Genomic DNA, 18,944 nt, shown 5'->3' with positions numbered 1-18,944 from the left:
CCTCCCTTCCCCCAACCAAGGTCACTGCCGGAATTAGGGGTAAGTAGAATAGACACCTGCCTGGGGCACGAATAGACTTGTCACCTGACCCGTGTTTTATGCGAAAAATGATGGTTCATCCCAATGTTATTAATAGGGAATAAAGATAAATATATAGGAAGGTCAGTGATCCCAATGTTATTAATAGGGAATAAAGATAAATATATAGGAAGGTCAGTGATCCCAATGTTATTAATAGGGAATAAAGATAAATATATAGGAAGGTCAGTGATCCCAATGTTATTAATAGGGAATAAAGATAAATATATAGGAAGGTCAGTGATCCCAATGTTATTAATAGGGAATAAAGATAAATATATAGGAAGGTCAGTGATCCCAATGTTATTAATAGGGAATAAAGATAAATATATAGGAAGGTCAGTGATCCCAATGTTATTAATATGGAATAAAGATAAATATATAGGAAGGTCAGTGATCCCAATGTTATTAATAGGGAATAAAGATAAATATATAGGAAGGTCAGTGATCCCAATGTTATTAATAGGGAATAAAGATAAATATATAGGAAGGTCAGTGATCCCAATGTTATTAATAGGGAATAAAGATAAATCTATAGGAAGGTCAGTGATCCCAATGTTATTAATAGGGAATAAAGATAAATATATAGGAAGGTCAGTGATCCAATGTTTTAATAGGGAATAAAGATAAATATATAGGAAGGTCAGTGATCCAATGTTATTAATAGGGAATAAAGATAAATATATAGGAAGGTCAGTGATCCCAATGTTATTAATAGGGAATAAAGATAAATCTATAGGAAGGTCAGTGATCCCAATGTTATTAATAGGGAATAAAGATAAATATATAGGAAGGTCAGTGATCCCAATGTTATTAATAGGGAATAAAGATAAATATATAGGAAGGTCAGTGATCCCAATGTTATTAAAGGACCAGTAACACTAAATTTTTTCCCCCCAAAATTCGTTAGTATAGAATGAAAAATAACCACCAAGGCAAATAAAACTTTTAAATTGCAAAGCCTTTATTAAGAGATAACTTACCAAAACTCCACTTCCTGTCCTCTTCTAAAACGGCGAAAGGGCGACCATCCATGCAGCGGCGTTCAACTTCTCCTCCCTGGCTATTTTAGTGACAGTATGTGAAGAGGAGGCAGTGGTCCGCTTCGCAGCGCTTCCCCTATTCCCAGCAGTCGGACTTTGACTCCAGCATTTCCTCCTCCGACGAGGAAGAAGAAGAGGAGGAGGGCAGCCTCTGCCTCTCCAGCGGCAAGTGCTGTCTGCAGAATGGTAGTAATAGTAGGCGGCAGGCGCACCGATCTGCTGAAGCATGTCCCCAGGACTACAGTGCACAAGCGCATGGACGAACCACTTGTTCCCCGTCGATGTGCCCATCTGAGTGTGCCTGGGGCTGGCAGTCCCAGCTGCTGCAGAAGAAGCAGGCGATTTTAGACTCCGGTTGCTGAAGAATCCATGGATGACGTGGGAGCGCTGAACCACTTGCTACCCGTCGATGCGCTACGATTGCGGGTAGGACTACAGTGCACAAGCGAAGTGACGACGAACCAGTGCTACGTGGAGAAGCTGCGCACACTTAAGGCTTTCCATGCGGCTAAGTGCACTCTTCAAGTGCACACACAGTTCCTGCAAACCTTGGCTTTGCGTTCCGCACCGCCTTTGAGCCGGGAGTGCTACCGGCTCGTTTTTATTTTTACTAAATACACTGGCCACTGCTACCCGCAATCGTAGCGCATCGACGGGTAGCAAGTGGTTCAGCGCTCCCACCTCATCCATGGATTCTGCAGCAACCGGAGTCTGAAATCACCGGCTTCTTCTGCAGCAGCTGGGACTGCCAGCCCCAGGCACACTCAGATGGGCACATCGACGGGGAACAAGTGGTTCGTCCATGCGCTTGTGCACTGTAGTCCTGGGGACATGCTTCAGCAGATCAGTGCGCCTGCCGCCTACTATTACTACCATTCTGCAGACAGCACTTGCCGCTGGAGAGGCAGAGGCTGCCCTCCTCCTCTTCTTCTTCCTCGTTGGAGGAGGAAAGGCTGGAGTCAAAGTCCGACTGCTGGGAATAGGGGAAGCGCTGCAGAGTGGACCACTGCCTCTTCTTCACATACTGTCACTAGAATAGCCAGGGAGGAGAAATTGAACGCCGCTGCATGGATGGTCGCCCTTTCGCCGTTTTAGAAGTGGACAGGAAGTGGAGTTTTGGTAAGTTATCTCTTAATAAAGGCTTTGCAATCTAAAAGTTTTATTTGCCTTGGTGGTTATTTTTCGTTCTATACTAACGAATTTTGGGGTAAAAATTTTTAGTGTTACTGGTCCTTTAATAGGGAATGAAGATAAATATATAGGAAGGTCAGTGATCCCAATGTTATTAATAGGGAATAAAGATAAATATATAGGAAGGCCAGTGATCCCAATGTTATTAATAGGGAATAAAGATAAATATATAGGAAGGTCAGTGATCCCAATGTTATTAATAGGGAATAAAGATAAATATATAGGAAGGTCAGTGATCCCAATGTTATTAATAGGGAATAAAGATAAATATATAGGAAGGTCAGTGATCCCAATGTTATTAATAGGGAATAAAGATAAATATATAGGAAGGTCAGTGATCCCAATGTTATTAATAGGGAATAAAGATAAATATATAGGAAGGTCAGTGATCCCAATGTTATTAATAGGGAATAAAGATAAATATATAGGAAGGTCAGTGATCTCAATGTTATTAATAGGGAATAAAGATAAATATATAGAAGTTCAGTATTTTTAGAAGAAAAGGTGACACCCCTATTAGTGGGGGATATTGGGAAGTTATTATAAAGGTTAATAGAAAAGTTGGAATAATAAGAATTGGGGTTTTCATTATTACAGGGGGAGTGAAGATTCTAAAGCCTGAGGGGGGGGGGGGTGAATTGCTGAAGGATTTCCCAATGCTGGGGGGGGGGGAGTGAAATGAATGGAAGTAATGGATAAAATAAATGAACTGGGCAGGAGATATAATATAATATTTGCGGTTGGAACTGGAACAGGGGTTTGAAGTTAAAGGAGAAGAGGGGCGGGGCGTAGGAGAAGAGGGGGCGGGGCGAGAGGTGACACTGGGTGATGCGGCCGCTTGAGTTGAGTCTCTCGCACAGACAGAAGGAGACTGAGCAGAGAAGGAGGCGGAGGGATGTGTCCGGTGAAGCGGCTCAGGCAGATCTTTATGCTGATCAGTCCGGCAGTTGTGCGGCTTCTTCCCATTGTGACTGAGCAGCTGAGGGAAGTGCTGGAGTCTCTGCTCATCCCCCGTCCTGCGCTTTGGGCAACTCAGAGGAAGAGAACAGCGAGGATGAAGCCCCCCGGGGTAAGTGATTCGGCTACACATTGGCACGAGTCGTCCAGTCTGGAGAGCTCAGTACTACTCTATACTGCAGCGCTATCTGGGCAAACGTTAACTGATGCTTTGATGAGCATTGACCTGAGGATGAGGTGTAAGTCAAGCTCATTTACACAACATGTTAAAGGGATCCTGTCATGGGAAAACAGTTTTTTTTCAAAACACATCAGTTAATAGTGCTGCTCCAGCAGAATTCTGCACTGAAATCCATTTCTCAAAAGAGCAAACAGATTTTTTTATATTCCATTTTGAAATCTGACATGGGGCTAGACATATTGTCAATTTCCCAGCTGCCCCTGGTCATGTGACTTGTGCTCTGATAAACCAGTCTCTCTTTACTGCTGTACTGCAAGTTGGAGTGATATCCCCCCTCCCTTTCCCCCCAGCAGCCTAACAACAGAACAATGGGAAGGTAACCAGATAGCAGCTCCCTAACACAAGATAACAGCTGCCTGATAGATCTAAGAACAACACTCAATAGTAAAATCCAGATCCCACTGAGACACATTCAGTTACATTAAGAGGGAAAAACAGCAGCCTGCCAGAAAGCATTTCTCTCCTAAAGTGCAGGCGCAAGTCACATGACTGGGGGCAGCTGGGAAAGTGACACTGTCTAGCCCCATGTCAGATTTCAAAATTGAATATAAAAAAATCTGTTTGCTCTTTTGAGAAATGGATTTCAGTGCAGAATTCTGCTGGAGCAGCACTATTAACTGATGCGTTTTGGAAAAAAACATGTTTTCCCATGACAGTATCCCTTTAATGTTTATATGATTTTTTAGTAGACTTGAAGATCCAAACTACAGAAAGATCCATTATCCGGAAAACCCCAGGTCCCGAGCATTCTGGGTAACCGGTCCTATACCTGTACTTGATCCCAACTAAGATATAATTCATCCTTATCGGAAGCAAAACCAACCTACTGGGTTTATTTAATGTTTATATGATTTTCTAGTAGTCTTAAGATATGAAGATCCACATTACAGAAAGATCCGTTATTCCGATAACCCCAGGCCCCGAGCATTCTGGATAACAGGTCCCACACCTGTACTTGGAAAAACTAACTGCCAGTCACAACCCCCCACTTGTCAATGTGGCTACAGCCCTAATGTAGGCTTCTCATTTCTGTTGCCAACGTTACCCTCGGTTGCCATGTTCCCCTATGTTTTGCCATTTTTTCTGCCTTCTGTGCCATTTGTATAAACAAAAGAAGTGTTTTTGCTTCTGACTTTAATTGCCAAACTCTTCTTTCTTACAGCAATATTCTCACTGTCCGGTTATTTGTTCCGCTATTTCTTATTGGGGGCGTTTAAAATGTAGCCCCCCTGCTCTTGTGGAATTCTATGTCTATGATTTAGCGCTAGGGTACATGGGATATCGTGGCAGCTGTTGTCAAACTGTCTTTTAAGGATTGGCATCCCAAGTGATTTTGGGCTTAAAGGAATTGTTCAGTATAAAAATAAAAACTGGGCAAATAGAATAAACAATGTATCTAATATAGTTATTTAGGCAAAAATGTAATGTATAAAGGCTGGAGTGACTGGATGTGCAACATAATAGTCAGAACACTACTTCCTGCTTTTCAGCTCTCTAACTCTGAGTTAGTCAGTGACTATAAGGGGGGCCACATGGGACATAACTGTTCGGTGAGTTTGTAATTGATCCTCCGCATTCAGCTCAGATTCAGAAGAAACCATTATGACCTATGTAGCCCCTCCTCAAGTCTCTGATTGGTTATTGAATGGTAACCAATCATAGAGCTGAAAAGCAGGAAGTAGTGTTCTGGCTATTAAGTTACACATCCACTCACTCCAGCCTTTATACATTACATTTTTGCCTAACTAACTATAACAATACATTGTTTATTATATTCTATTTACCCACTTTTTATTTTTACACTGAACAATTCCTTTAAATAACCACCTACCCTAAGCCGACATCCCTCTGCTTTAATTTTCTGCTGGATAATTAGTGACGAGCCCTAAGCTTAGCTTCTCAACAGCCAATCAGAGCCCACTGAGCATGTGAGTGTCACAGACACTTTCCAAGATGGTGACCCCCTGTGACAAGTTTGAAGTCCTGGATCATTGCTGCTATTGACAAGCTCAAACTTTAGCCTCGTGCAATAACTTCACTATAGAAAATAGGACATTTTTAGTCGCATTCATTTTTAGGGTTACGTTCTCCTTTAAACGGGATAGGTGATCCGTTCAAATGCACCATTTCTGATTGAGACGGGTGTGTTTCATTTCAATAATTGATAGGCTGATATATTGGCTAAAAGGCTCTGAGTTTCTGCAACTGCTGTTCCTTCAATACTAATACAGAATTTGGGATGTTGCACCTACATTTTGGGCTCCAGCTGTTTGATCTCTTTGCAACCCCATTAGTTGCCTTGTTTGACTTTGGACATTTAAGAGATATTTAGAGATTGTGTCCCTTCAAGAGACATTTCCTTTTTTGCTTGTTTCCTATTGGTCATGTCTCCTATAAATACCTACTTCCTAGGAGCTAATGATAGCCCATGATTAACGCGTAGGGCCAATGGAGATACTTTTCCTTTTTTAAGAAATCTACAATAAACTTTATATTTTAAGCTTTATTTTTGGCAGCCCTTGTGACACTCTTTTCGTGTGTTGCCGACTTAGAACATTCTCAATTTAAAGTGCTAAATATCCCCTGCCAATAGGACCCATCAGAGTAGCTGCCTTTATTATTGTGTATGGCCTCTGCTTGTCAGGGTTATGGGCACATAATTGAGCAAAGGTGTTACTGATGCTCATCTGAAAATAATAGGGGAAATAACGGATTTATTCTTCTTTGTTCCCACAGACAGCATGATACGCGTGGGCTCGGATTACCAAGCACAGATTCCTGAATGTAAACCAGGTGCGTTAATTGCCATAGTCCCTTGGTTTTCCAAAAAGATGGTTATACAGGCCTGTGCCAAGGTCCAATGTTCAGTGTATGGTCAATAATTGTTGTATTTAATGTAAAAAAAAAAACAACAAAACACACACATACACAAGCCCCTTTCACTGAGCTCTGTAGCCAAATAAGGGCAATGGTTCATGGGAAATATGACTAGGGATGCACCAAATCCACTATTTTGGATTCGGCTGAACCCTTCGAGAAAGATTCGGCAGAATGCTTTACCATACCTGAGTAAACAGCTCTAGAAGCTCTCTGTTTGTTTAGGATAGCAGCTGCCATATTAGCTTGGTGTGACATCACTTCCTGCCTGAGTCTCTCCCTGCTCACTCATAGCTCTGGGCTCAGATTACAGCAGAGGGAGAGAGGAGCAAACTGAGCATGCTCAAGCCCTAGCCCTGGAGGTTTAAGCTAAAAACAGTTAGTCTATCTTCCCCATCGGCAAATCTCAGATGCCGGCAGTCTGCCATCCACCATCTCCACTCCTCATAGAGCCTGGACCCAAGTATTGAAAATATTTAAGAAAGGACCAATTCGGCTGAATCCACTATTACCATTATGGGGCAACTCCAACCTACTTCACTTCCGTAACCTAGAGGACTTCCTCTTCTGGCCAAGGCAGGGCATTAAATACCTGGGCGATCTTCTGCAAAACAGTACCTTCCCTTCACATACTGAACTACAAGCCAAATGCACCTCTCAGACCCTCCCACTTTTTCGATATTTCCAAATTCGACACACTTTTAAGGCCCAGTTTGGTACTCTTTCTCCTGTCCTTGCCACAATGACAATTGAAGAAACACTCATAGCTGAGCAAACAGTTAAGTTGGTGTCCAGGCTATACAAAAACCTGCTAGCCAGTGTCCCCCCTCCTCTCCACACAGCTCAGGTACGGTGGAAGACTAACATTCCAGAGCTGACCCAGGATGACTGGGACGAGGCAACAGAAACTATGTATAAAAGCTTAATAGCAATAAGGGATAGGCTGATTCAATACAAGGTGTTTCATCAACTCTATATCACCCCGCTTAAACTAAAGGCAATGGGTAAGACGGACACTGACTCCTGCCCCAGATGTGGAACTCCAGTAGCCAATTTTCTGCACATGATCTGGTCTTGCCCAGTGATAAATACTTACTGGTCGCAAGTAATGGCCTCGTTAGCGAACACACTCGAATTCCCAAATATACTCTCCCCCATTGTGTGTCTCCTGGGTGTAGTGGAACACCTTGTGCCCACTGTCTGTGCGAGATTAAGGTTTAGAGCGTTATTATTCTATGCTAAAAAATGTGTGATTATGCACTGGATGGGACCTACCCCTCCCACAAAGGACTCCTGGATTAACCTTGTAGATTCAACTATACCCAAAATAAAGCTTACCCATGAAGCGAGAGGCACCGCAGATAAATTTCAAAAGATATGGAGTCCTTGGTGGGAAATGGGACCGGGCGTGCAACCTAGAATTTATCATGCAACTGGATAATATATATATATACTTGCACTATACCTGTAATGTCTTCTGATGCTAACTTACCCTCAATCTACGCTGTACCACTTGAAAGCAAATAATTATGGACCAGTGACACATGTCTTAACTATGCACATGTTTGTGGATATATTACTTTTATTTTTTCTTGTTTGTAATGTTTATTAAAAGCAAATAAAACATAACCTTTAAAAAAAAAAAAAAACAGTTAGTCTGATACAGAAGCCCATGAGTACACAATAGAAGGAAAGAAATGTGCTGTTAATGTTGACAGAGGACTCAGAGCAGCATTACTTTGAGGGGTTACTGGTGTATTTATATAGATCTTTCTGATAAAGCTTACTTAATTGTAGCCTTTCCATCTCCTTTAACCCACTAAAGTACATGCATTATCACGGAAGTCTCCGATTTGACACCATTATGTAGGAGCAGATATTTACTGTCCCATTGATTTCTCTCTTTTGCAGATTATACATCTCCATCCAACAATGTGGAACTGAAGGGAATGTTGGTTTGGTCGCCCAATCAGTTAGTGTGTGATACAAAGTGTAATGTTTGTTCAGTACTATTTGTGTTGTCCTTGCTCTCGCGTCTTCTTCAGCTCAGGCCCTGAACTAAACCCTGCACTTCTTTCCTTCCCTTAGTGGATGAATACATCACCATGGCAAAAGAGACGCATGGATACAACGTGGAGCAGGTGAGAGGGCTCAATGTGAAAGGACAGTTGCCCATAGATGTTTCCACATGTACTTGTTTCAGTCAAAGGCTGTAATTGGTAAATTGTGGGCATTAACCCATGGATCACACTCCCAGTGTCAGTAACAATGTTGGGGCATGTGCATAATGAGTAAGTGTCCTGGCTGACTCAATATACACATGACATGGGATTGGACGACACGCATGTGACTATTGAGTGAGATGGGATACATGCTCATTTATATCGTTTATACTTATGCCACACACCGAGGGTAAACGCCCAGTGCAGAGGGCACAGTACTTGGAAAAAGTATGCTTGTTTTCCCCAAACCAGTATGGGCCCTGTTAGCGCACATCTCCAGTAAGGAGAACAAACGGTAAGTGATTGGAGCCCCTTCATTTCTTAAAAATGAATGAAAATGTAATATAAGCTTCATCATACTGAAATGAGAAACGTTCTAAATACAATCAGTTAAATATTCTGCATTGTTTCTGAAATAATCAAGTTTATGTTCACTATCCCTCTCTCAGCATCTGTTTCTCTTCATTCTCTCTTCATGCAGCAGTTGGGTGTCAGATATTCACTGACAGTTACATCCAATATATCTTATAGGGGGGCTCCTTTTGCCTAGCAGATGTATTAGAGTTCACTCAAATAACTGATTCCAGTACAAACAAAATGTAACAAAATAACTGCCTTTTGCACAAATTCTGCATGTAGAGAGACATGATGTCTGGTGAGTTTAATAGAGTGACCTCTAATACATCTTCTAGGCAAAAGTTGATTGTATTTAGAACGTTTCTTATTTCAGTATGAAGAAGCTTATATTAAATGTTCATTTTCGCGATACACCCCCTATAGGAAACAGGTTAAAGGGGTTGTTCACCTTCCAACACTTTTTGTTCAGTTGGCTTCAGAAAACTTTTTCCATGTGTGACCGTTTTTCTAATGTTAAAGTGTAAAGTGTCATTTCTCACTTTCTAAAGCAGCTCTGGGAAGGGAGGTCGATGACCCTGTAAACTGCTCTAAATTGATACATTTAGTTGATCCATTTCTTATCTTTGTCCCTGCTGAGCAGAATCTCTGAGTTTCATTCCAGGCAGCTGTTAGACTTGATACAATAGTTACTGATACTCCAGAGATGCTGCTGAGAAATGGATCAACTCAATGTTGTAAAATTGTAACAGTTCAGAGTCTGCACCTGAATTACTGAGCTGTCAGACTCAAACACCAACATTCAACTTTACTCTTAGATTTTGGAAAAACGGTTAAAAATATAGAAAGTAATTGGAAAAAGTGTATTTTTGGGGAACAATCTGAACTGAAAAAGTGTTTGACAGGTGAACAATCCCTTTAAATTAATTGCCCTGGATGACTGGACACTGGTATAAAGTCCTCTGGGAGCAAATTTGGTGATACACGGCCTGATCATTCAATGAGCCCACGTGCCAGTGAATGGGATTTTGGCCTCCCAATTGTCAGTAGTCATATGATGACAATGTCTTGTGTATCACCTGATTCTTGGGGGGAAAAGTCCAATAAATACACTCAGCAGGGCTAAACTGAATAAAATGTGCCGTCATCTGTCTCCTCTTGTCACTAAGTCTCATTATGTTTTTCTTTAACCATCTCAATTATCCCGTTTTTTCACCTACAACTGTCACATTCCTTCTCCGCTGTCAGGCACTGGGGATGCTGCTGTGGCACAAACATGATGTGGAGCGATCCCTCGCTGACCTGGCAAATTTCACTCCTTTCCCTGAAGAATGGAGTGTGGAAGACAAGGTTCTCTTTGAGCAAGCGTTCAGCTTCCATGGAAAATGCTTCCAGCGCATCCAGCAAATGGTAAGAGGAGGAGCTTCTATGGGAGACCAGTTATCTTCCCTTGAAACTGATTCACTTGTCTAACCCAAGACATTTTTGTTTATATGCAAATGAGTTAGAGCTAAACCTTTTTTTTTTAAAACATTTTTGCTGTTCCGTTATCCTGTTCATCCCCAGCTCCCCGATAAAATGATCCCCAGTCTGGTGAAGTTTTACTACTCGTGGAAGAAGACTCGCAGCAGAACCAGTGTTATGGACAGGCAGGCTCGTCGGCTGCAGACCAAAAGGGAGGAGGGGTAAGAAGGAACGGGGGGGCAATACGTTTAATTTTAGGGGGTTCACAGAATATATTGGATTAATGAACAAGGCCGACTGAAGCAAACATAGAGAGCACAATAATCATGTGCTGTATCTTTAGTTAAAGGGGAACTATCGTGAAAATGAACATTTAATATAAGCTTCATCATAATGAAATAAGAAACTTTCTAAATACAACCAATTAAATATTCTGCATTGTTTCTGAAATAATCAAGTTTATGTTCACTATTCCTCTCTCAGCATCTGTTTCTCTTCATTCTGTCTTCATGCAGCAGTTGGGTGTCAGATATTCACTGACAGTTACATCCAATATATCTTATAGGGGGGCTCCTTTTGCCTAGAAGATGTATTAGAGCTCACTCTATTAAACTCACCAGACATCATCTCTCTACATCAGTGATCCCCAACCAGTAGCTCGTGAGTAACATGTTACTCCCCAACCCCTTGGATGTTGCTCCCAGTGGCCTCAAAGCAGGTGATTATTTTTGGATTCTTGGCTTAGAGGTACGTTTTGGTTGCATAAAAACCAGATGTACTGCCAAACAGAGCATCAATGTAGGTTGACAATCCACATAGGGGCTACTAAATGTCCAAACACAGCCCTTATTTGGCACCCCAAGAAAATTTTTCATGCTAGTGTTGCTCCCCAACTCCTTTTACTTCTGAATGTTGCTCACGGGTTCAAAAGGTTGGGGATCCCTGGTCTACATGCAGGATTTGTGCAAAAGGCAGTTATTTTGTTACATTTTGTTTGTACTGGAATCAGTTATTTGATTGAACTCTAATTAATCTGTTAGGAGGTTGGGTGTTAGATATTAATTGACAGTTAGATCCAATATATCTTATAGGGGGGCTCCTTTTGCCTAGAAGATGTATTAGAGGTCACTCTATTAAACTCACCAGACATCATGTCTCTCTACATGCAGAATTTGTGCAAAAGGCAGTTATTTTGTTACATTTTGTTTGTACTGGAATCAGTTATTTGAGTGAGCTCTAATACATCTTCTAGGCAAAAGGAGCCCCCTATAAGATATATTGGATCTAACTGTCAGTGAATATCTGACACCCAACTGCTGCATGAAGAGAGAATGAAGAGAAACAGATGCTGAGAGAGGAATAGTGACCATAAACTTGATTATTTCAGAAACAATGCAGAATATTTAATGGATTGTATTTAGAAAGTTTTTTTTATTTCAGTATGATGAAGCTTATAATAAATTTTCATTTTCACAATAGTTCCCCTTTAACAAATTCATCCAGCATTCCATGGGCTCTGTAGCTGAGCAGAGCATGTCACATCATATAAACTTTATTTTTTCATTCTCTCTCTTCTGTTTCAGGTTCAAAATATCAAACAGATCAATAGTAGCTTAAAGGGGAGCCTTGAAGGAGGGATCAGTGAGATGAGACCCCCAGAGGTAAGATGCTAAATCTTATGTTTAAACTGAACCCATCATGTGATCTCTGAAATCCCTATTTCTTCCCACCTTCTCTCCTAACTTGTGGCTGAATGTCTTGTGTTGTAGTTGAACTTGAAGCTGAATGCCCGTTGGACAACAGATGAGCAACTCCTGGCTGTGCAAGGTTTGTATTTAAAGGGTAACACTAATCTTAAACATTCCCATTTGCCTTTGTAGACATATTTTATCAATTGCTTATGGTCATTAGCTAAGACAAGCACCAATTATACCAGAAGGCAGCTTTTCCATGGAGCAGTGGTTCCCAGCCTGATAGTGAATTCGCATGAATCAGGTTTACCAATGCTTTAAATATCTCTGCCACTACAGGTGAGAGACAATCAAAAACATATTTTAACGGCGAGAGTTCCCACTTTCCCCCCCCTTTGTACCCCCCTTCCTCCTGTTTTTCCTTCTTATTTCATATAATGTTTCTTTTTCTTCTTCTTTGATATTTCTTACTGTTATGAAAACAGCAGACTGAAATGTACATGCAAAATCTACTCAGATAATGTGATATTGTCGGCATTACAAAAGTATAACACTGCATGTTACCTACATATGGAAGATATCTTTGTCTGCTTAATAAATAAAAAGTTGAAAAAAAAAAAAAACATATTTTAATACACTTGTGACTTTGTAATAAACTAAGGTGGCACAGAGACATTAGAGCTGTGAGTGGAGGCCTGGTTACCTTCCCATTGTTCTGTTGTTAGGCTGCTGGAGGGAAAGGGAGGGGGTGATATCAGTCCAACTTGCAGTACAGCAGTAAAGAGTGATTGAAGTTTATCAGAGCATAAGTCACATGACTGGGGGCTCATGGGAAACTGACAATATGTCAGATTTCAAAATTAAATATAAAAAAAATCAGTTTGCTCTTTTGAGAAATGGATTTCAGTGCAGAATTCTGCTGGAGTAGCACTATTAACTGATGTGTTTTGGAAAAGTTTATTTTTCCCATGACAGTATCCCTTTAAGATTATAATCGCTGAGGCTCTGCAGTAGAAATCTCTCATCAGCTGACATGCTCCTTTTCTCTCTTCCAGCGGTAAGAAAATACAGCAAGGATTTCCAGGCCATCTCAGAGGTCCTTGGCAATAAAACACCACCTCAGGTGAAGACTTTCTTCATTAGTTATCGTAGGCGCTTTAATTTGGAAGAGGTGCTACAGGAGTGGGAGGATGAACAGGAGCACAGCCCTCCCCCGGATTCCACTGACATGAGCAATAAGACTTCAGGTTCACCCCAGACACTAAATGAGGAGGACGATGAGGTGAGGAGGTCTGCTGTTTGTCTGGAACCGGTGTATCCGCTGTCTCTTCTTCAGAACTCTTACTTAAAGGGGAAGTATCGCAAAAATGCAAAAGTAATATAAGCTTCAGCATACTGAAATAAGGATCTTTCTAAATACAATCAATTAAATATTCTGTATTGCTTCTGAAATAATTAAGTTTATCTTCACTATTCCTCTCTCAGCATCTGTTTCTCTTCATTCTCTCTTCATGCAGCAGTTGGGTGTCAGATATTGACTGACAGTTAGATCCAATATATCTTATAGGGGGGCTCCTTTTGCCTAGAAGATGTATTAGAGCTCACTCTATTAACTGATTCCAGTACAAATTGCACAAATTCTGCAAGTAGAGAGACATGACGTCTGGTGAGTTTAATAGAGTGAGCTCTAATACATCTTCTAGGCAAAAGGAGCTCCCCTATAAGATATATTGGATCTAACTGTCAGTTAATATCTGACACCCAACTGCTGCATGAAGACACAATGAAGAGAAACAGATGCTGAGAGAGGAATAGTGAACATAAACTTGATTATTTCAGAAGCAATACAGAATATTTAATTGACTGTATTTAGAAATTTCTTATTTCATTATGAGGAAGCTTATATTAAATGTTAATTTTCGCGATAGTTCCCCTTCGAAAGGATACACTCTGCTTCCCTTCATTCTCTGCGGCCTTGCGCACTAGTACAAAATATCAGTTTAGACTGTCAGGAGATCAGATTTTATCGCCGCATTGGTTTTGTCCTTTCACTGACGTTATGTCTAGTTACAGTGAATTAGACTGAACTTGCGTTTCAGGCCGTTACATTCGTGTAATTTGACGTCTGTTGTGAATTTCTACAGGTGCAGATAACCTCCGTCTCCTCTTCCTCCCAAACTGCACCTCCTGCTGCTGCTACTACTACTGCTGCTACTACTTCTACTACTGCAATGTCGCTGCCCCCACCACTACTGCGGCCGACTATTCCTTCTGCTCCCGCGCTGCACCGGCAGCCCCCCCCACTCCAGCCTGGACGCCTCCTACAGCCCCGCCCTCCTCCGCTTGTCCGACCTGCCCCTCGGCAAAGCCCTCGCGCTCCTCCAGCCTTGCTGGGAAGTCACGCCGAGTCGACTTTCTCTTGAGGAACTCCGGTATTTTCTATGGAAATATTTGGAGGGTTGGGGTATTTATGGGAGGACAACACTGAAATTATTTAATAACGCGAGTGCATCTTATCTCCCACAATGTGCAGAAGACACGGCAGCAACTGATGTGGGTGCAAAAAGGTTTTTATCCGTGTTCCTCTATAGTTACGTTTGTAATGGAGGAAAATGAATTCATTCCTTCAGTTCACACTTCCAATTCCTCAATGTGCAGTTGCTTTTTTTGAATGAAAGGGGGGACAGGAAAGTATTGGTGCGCTCTCTGCTGCTGGACCGTGATAGGAAAAATAAACCAAAAAAACAAGTACTGGCCCTCTAGGCAATGCACAGTAGATGGCAAGCATTGAATATTGGGGGATAGACGAGTTAATGCACACACGCATGCCATACAGTTTACAAATGGAGAATCTCATGTGAAAACTTTTCTTACTGCTCAGTGCTAAAAACTAAAAAAAAAAATGCCCAATGTTCAACACACAACGATAAGAGAATTATTTTACTATGCCAATATGGCAAAACATAATGGATTCCCTTGTCTCCTGCCGTTACATTGATGAACTGCTCCACCCTGTAACAATAAGCCGAATGGAGCCGGGTGCATGAGGCAGAATGATGGCCGCTTGGTGTGATATCACTGACCAGCGCTTTGTAGCATCAGCCAGATTTCTGATTGGCAGACGTCTGAAGTAGCGATGCTCACCCTGTTGTCTCTGTGGCTGTTGAATTACAATTTATGGCAGGATTGAGAGAGTAATAGTTTCACAATCACTGGAGGACTGCAGGGTCATCATCAATGTCCTGCTGAAGTCGGTTTTCTCAGTTAATTGCATATTGTGTTACTGTTTGTTTCCTCCTTCCGTTTCATGGCTGCTCTGCTCTGCAGGCCTCCATCTCTGGAGCTTGAAAGCACATTGGGTCATGTGACTATCCACGGGCTTCCAATCAAAGGATTTCAATCAGAGGACGGCCTTCAGCAGTGGCCTTCTCCTCCAAACTCACCCATCAGCATCAATATCATCAATATCATCAATATATCCTGCCATGGCAGTGTAACTAAGCAACACAATAGATTGGATGTAAAAAACAAAACAAATCCACTCGATAGAAAATGTGCATTATTAGGGCCCCAATGGGGCTCCTGTTTGTTTAAGCTTCGTTTGTTACATCAGTGCCTTCCAGTGCTAGATCCATATATATATATATATATATAATACACAAAAGCCATGAATATCCTGTAAATTATATCCTTATAAACGGTGACTAGTGATGTCATCAGTTATAAACAGTGAGTTCTGATGTCATTTTTGTCACATGACTCACTGAAACTTGTGTATTATAATAAAGTAACCCTTGAGATATATATATATACACTTGTTGATGCTGTGAAGGCCACTGTGTATAGAATACCTGCTCCTCATTAAGCCATAGAACTTTAAAACACTATTGGATTTGATCCTGTAGATGGTGCAATATCCTAATTACAACTCTCACTGTCAGGGGTGAGAGCTGGTGATGGAATTGTTGTGTGTTGTGTACATTAGACTGTCCGTGACTATACTGTGAGGTGTGGGACGTACTCAGTCCAGTGATGTAGTGATTTTTTTTTTTTTTAATACTTAATAAAATGTTGTTTTTTCCTAATTTTAAGCGTTTACTAATGCTTTCCCCCCCCCCAGGGGCCCTAGATTAAAGGAGAAATATACCCTAAAAATGAATATGGCTAGGCATGACATATGAACCAACCTAAAGGCTCAGGAGTGTCCGTAATGATTCAGCCCTTCAAACTTGTACAGAGGAGCTCACCATGTTGGATTCTGTAAGGTGTGTCAGTGACACTGCACATGCTCAGTGTGTTCTGGGCAGCTGTTGGCAAAATCAGTTGTTTAGGACACAACCTCGGATACTGTCTGTGCATCTCTCTGTGTGTCGGCAGCATTTATGAGCCCATGTATGGCCACCTTTATACAGGTGCTCCACTGATGCTTGGTTTCAGAAGGTCCAGGACATGCTCATCCCCCTGGTGTAGTGGCCCATAAGTTTGGCTGGTGGCAACTGGCCCAGTGCAGTGTAGGCTTGCTGAATTGCCTGTTTGATCCAGCAGCAACTGGTGGAATTGGTAGCCAAGATACCCTGACGTGGTCCTGAGAGGAGGATAAGCAGTGAGTCCCAATGTCATGGAACCTGTGCAGGTAAAACTTCAGGGCCGAATAGGGTCCAGGGAAGACTGGCTGCTGAGGGGCAGAAGGATGGAATAGTTATATGTTTATTTAGAACACAGAGATGACTTCCAGTAAGAAGGCTGTGCAGAGGACCACCCTGTCATGATGGAAGAGCAGGAGAGGAGACCTACATGACAATGTACTGAGCATTGAGACACCTCTCTGATGTGATTGCAAGCGGGAAGACTGACTGCCAGGTGAGCCCACTGGAGCATTACTGAAGCCCGGGGTTTGAATGGCTGACAGATTGCTCACAAGGTAAGGTCCCAAGTGGCTACCAGTGCTCCTATGGGGGGTGCCACGTGCTACAGCTTGCAGGAATATTCACCGGGGGCGGAGCGGGTCCTGGGAGATCTGCACCTTGTTCCAACGCCTTACACTTAATACATAGGGGATCTTTGTGGCCTGATGGCAAGTGTTTGTGGCATTTCGCACCGGCAAGAAATCTTACAACTGCTGAAGCTGCTCCCGTGGAAAACAGGCCGTCTCTGGACCCCTCTGACATGGTTGGGGAAGGTGATAGTAATGTAATAGTAGAAGGAGTGCAAAGTAGGGAGTAACCCCCTGCTGGGACAAGCTCTGCTCTGGGCAACTAACCTGTGTCTGGTGATGGCAGGAGGAGCAGATAGAGAAGAGAGCCCTGGAGGTTACCTGCTGATCATAGTCCAAGTATACGCTAACCCTGTCTGTGCTATGGGGTTTGTTGGTGCAGGTACAGAGGGAGCAATGAATGAGACACTCTCCCCTGATGCACCAGGAACATTCTCCTCCTGCGGATGGAAACGGAGATGTTGGTGGGGCTGGATGGTAAGTGCACACGGCACCTCGGTGACCCCAGAGACAGATTCCCACCTTGGGAGATGCCAAATAGAGACCCTTTACTCAGTGTAGGTTTCCTGATCATCCCCTGGTGTCCAATTGAACTGACAGGTGTAATAGGAATAAAAAGAAGTCCTGACCTCCTGAGGACACAACAAAAACGGAGCTGGACTTTGCCTGCCGGGGGTATATATAATATATGAGGAGCCCGTTCTTCTTTCCTTTGTTGTGTCCTACCTCCTAATGGGACCAGTTATACCCCCCCTTCCTGTGTCCCAAACTGACCCAAACAGAGAAAACAAAATCAGTTTCAGAAGGAGAAGCCTTTCCACTGAGAAGCCCTCTATATAACACACTACTCTATATTTCTCTTTAGGTTGCAGCTAAAGGAAGGGAGGGGTTTGTTTAGTCAGAGCCCCCTCTCACCCTTTGAACACATTGCCCTGTTTAAAAAAGGAGCTCGGGGAGTTAAAAAAAATTCCACTAGTGCTTGAAAAAAAAAAGTCCCATTGTTTCTATGCCAAGCGCCCATCCCAGTTGGGCAAGTTCAGAATTCATTTCTTATTGCCCAAGGGGTTGAGAATGAGAAGGATTTGGATGAAAGCCAGAGAAGAGCTCACTATACCGACATCTACACCAGGTACAATTTCCTCTTACCCACATCATAAATCTTATAATCTACTACAGATCAGGGGATTGTGGATTTTCTGGCAATAATGAAAATGTTCCTCCAGTTCATTTGGAAATTGATCTTAATTCCACTTTAGTGAATTGCCGAGATCTCGATAACCCACAAATGAAATGTAACAAATTATACAGCAGAATTGGCAGATTATTGGTTGTTGGGGAAACACAACACGGGACTTTATGCTCTGACACTGGACCCAGTACATCAGATTTTTCTTTAGAGCCTGAAGGGCAAATATTTGGAGCCATGGGGAGATTGACTGACTTACCCATAACAACTAGAACGCGTTTTCTTCCATCAAAATTGGGATCACTATGCCACCCAATTGGAAGTTAAAGGGATCCTGTCATGGAAAAACATGTTTTTTTCCCAAAACACATCAGTTAATAGTGCTGCTCCAGCAGAATTCTGCACTGAAATCCATTTCTCAAAAGAGCAAACAGATTTTTTTATATTCAATTTTGAAATCTGACATGGGGCTAGACATTTTGTCAGTTTCCCAGCTGCCCCAGTCATGTGACTTGTGCCTGCACTTTAGGATGGAATTACTTTCTGGCAGGCTGTTTCTCCTACTCAATGTAACTGAATGTGTCTCAGTGGGACTTGGCTTTTACTATTGAGTGCGGTTGTTATCTTGTGTTAGGGAGCTGCTATCT

General features: G+C 42.1%; 1 protein-coding gene across 1 annotated transcript; it reads left to right on the top strand.

Moving 5' to 3' along the window:
* The first annotated feature begins 1,490 nt into the window (after positions 1–1,490).
* Positions 1,491–16,200, top strand: LOC108715147 (REST corepressor 2-like). Its single transcript, XM_041561900.1, has 12 exons — positions 1,491–1,680; positions 3,289–3,381; positions 6,247–6,303; positions 8,299–8,379; positions 8,476–8,528; positions 10,212–10,373; positions 10,530–10,648; positions 11,173–11,174; positions 11,955–12,088; positions 12,197–12,254; positions 13,174–13,241; positions 14,263–16,200. The coding sequence occupies exons 1-12, from the start codon at positions 1,491–1,493 to the stop codon at positions 14,539–14,541; spliced, it is 1,296 nt and encodes a 431-aa protein (XP_041417834.1). The 3' UTR covers positions 14,542–16,200.
* The last annotated feature ends 2,744 nt before the right edge of the window (positions 16,201–18,944 follow it).

This window comes from Xenopus laevis, chromosome 4S, assembly GCF_017654675.1.
Source record: "Xenopus laevis strain J_2021 chromosome 4S, Xenopus_laevis_v10.1, whole genome shotgun sequence".
Lineage (NCBI taxonomy): Eukaryota > Metazoa > Chordata > Amphibia > Anura > Pipidae > Xenopus > Xenopus laevis.
This window is presented reverse-complemented; position numbering and strand designations above follow the sequence as displayed.

Coding starts and splice junctions, on each gene's coding strand:
- LOC108715147 (XM_041561900.1), top strand. CDS start 1,491: ATGGATGACGTGGGAGCGCTGAACCACTTGCTACCCGTCGATGCGCTA. Junction 8,380..8,475: donor GTTAGTGTGTGATACAAAGT/GTAATGTTTGTT, acceptor TCCTTCCCTTAG/TGGATGAATACATCACCATG. Junction 12,255..13,173: donor GCAACTCCTGGCTGTGCAAG/GTTTGTATTTAA, acceptor TCTCTCTTCCAG/CGGTAAGAAAATACAGCAAG.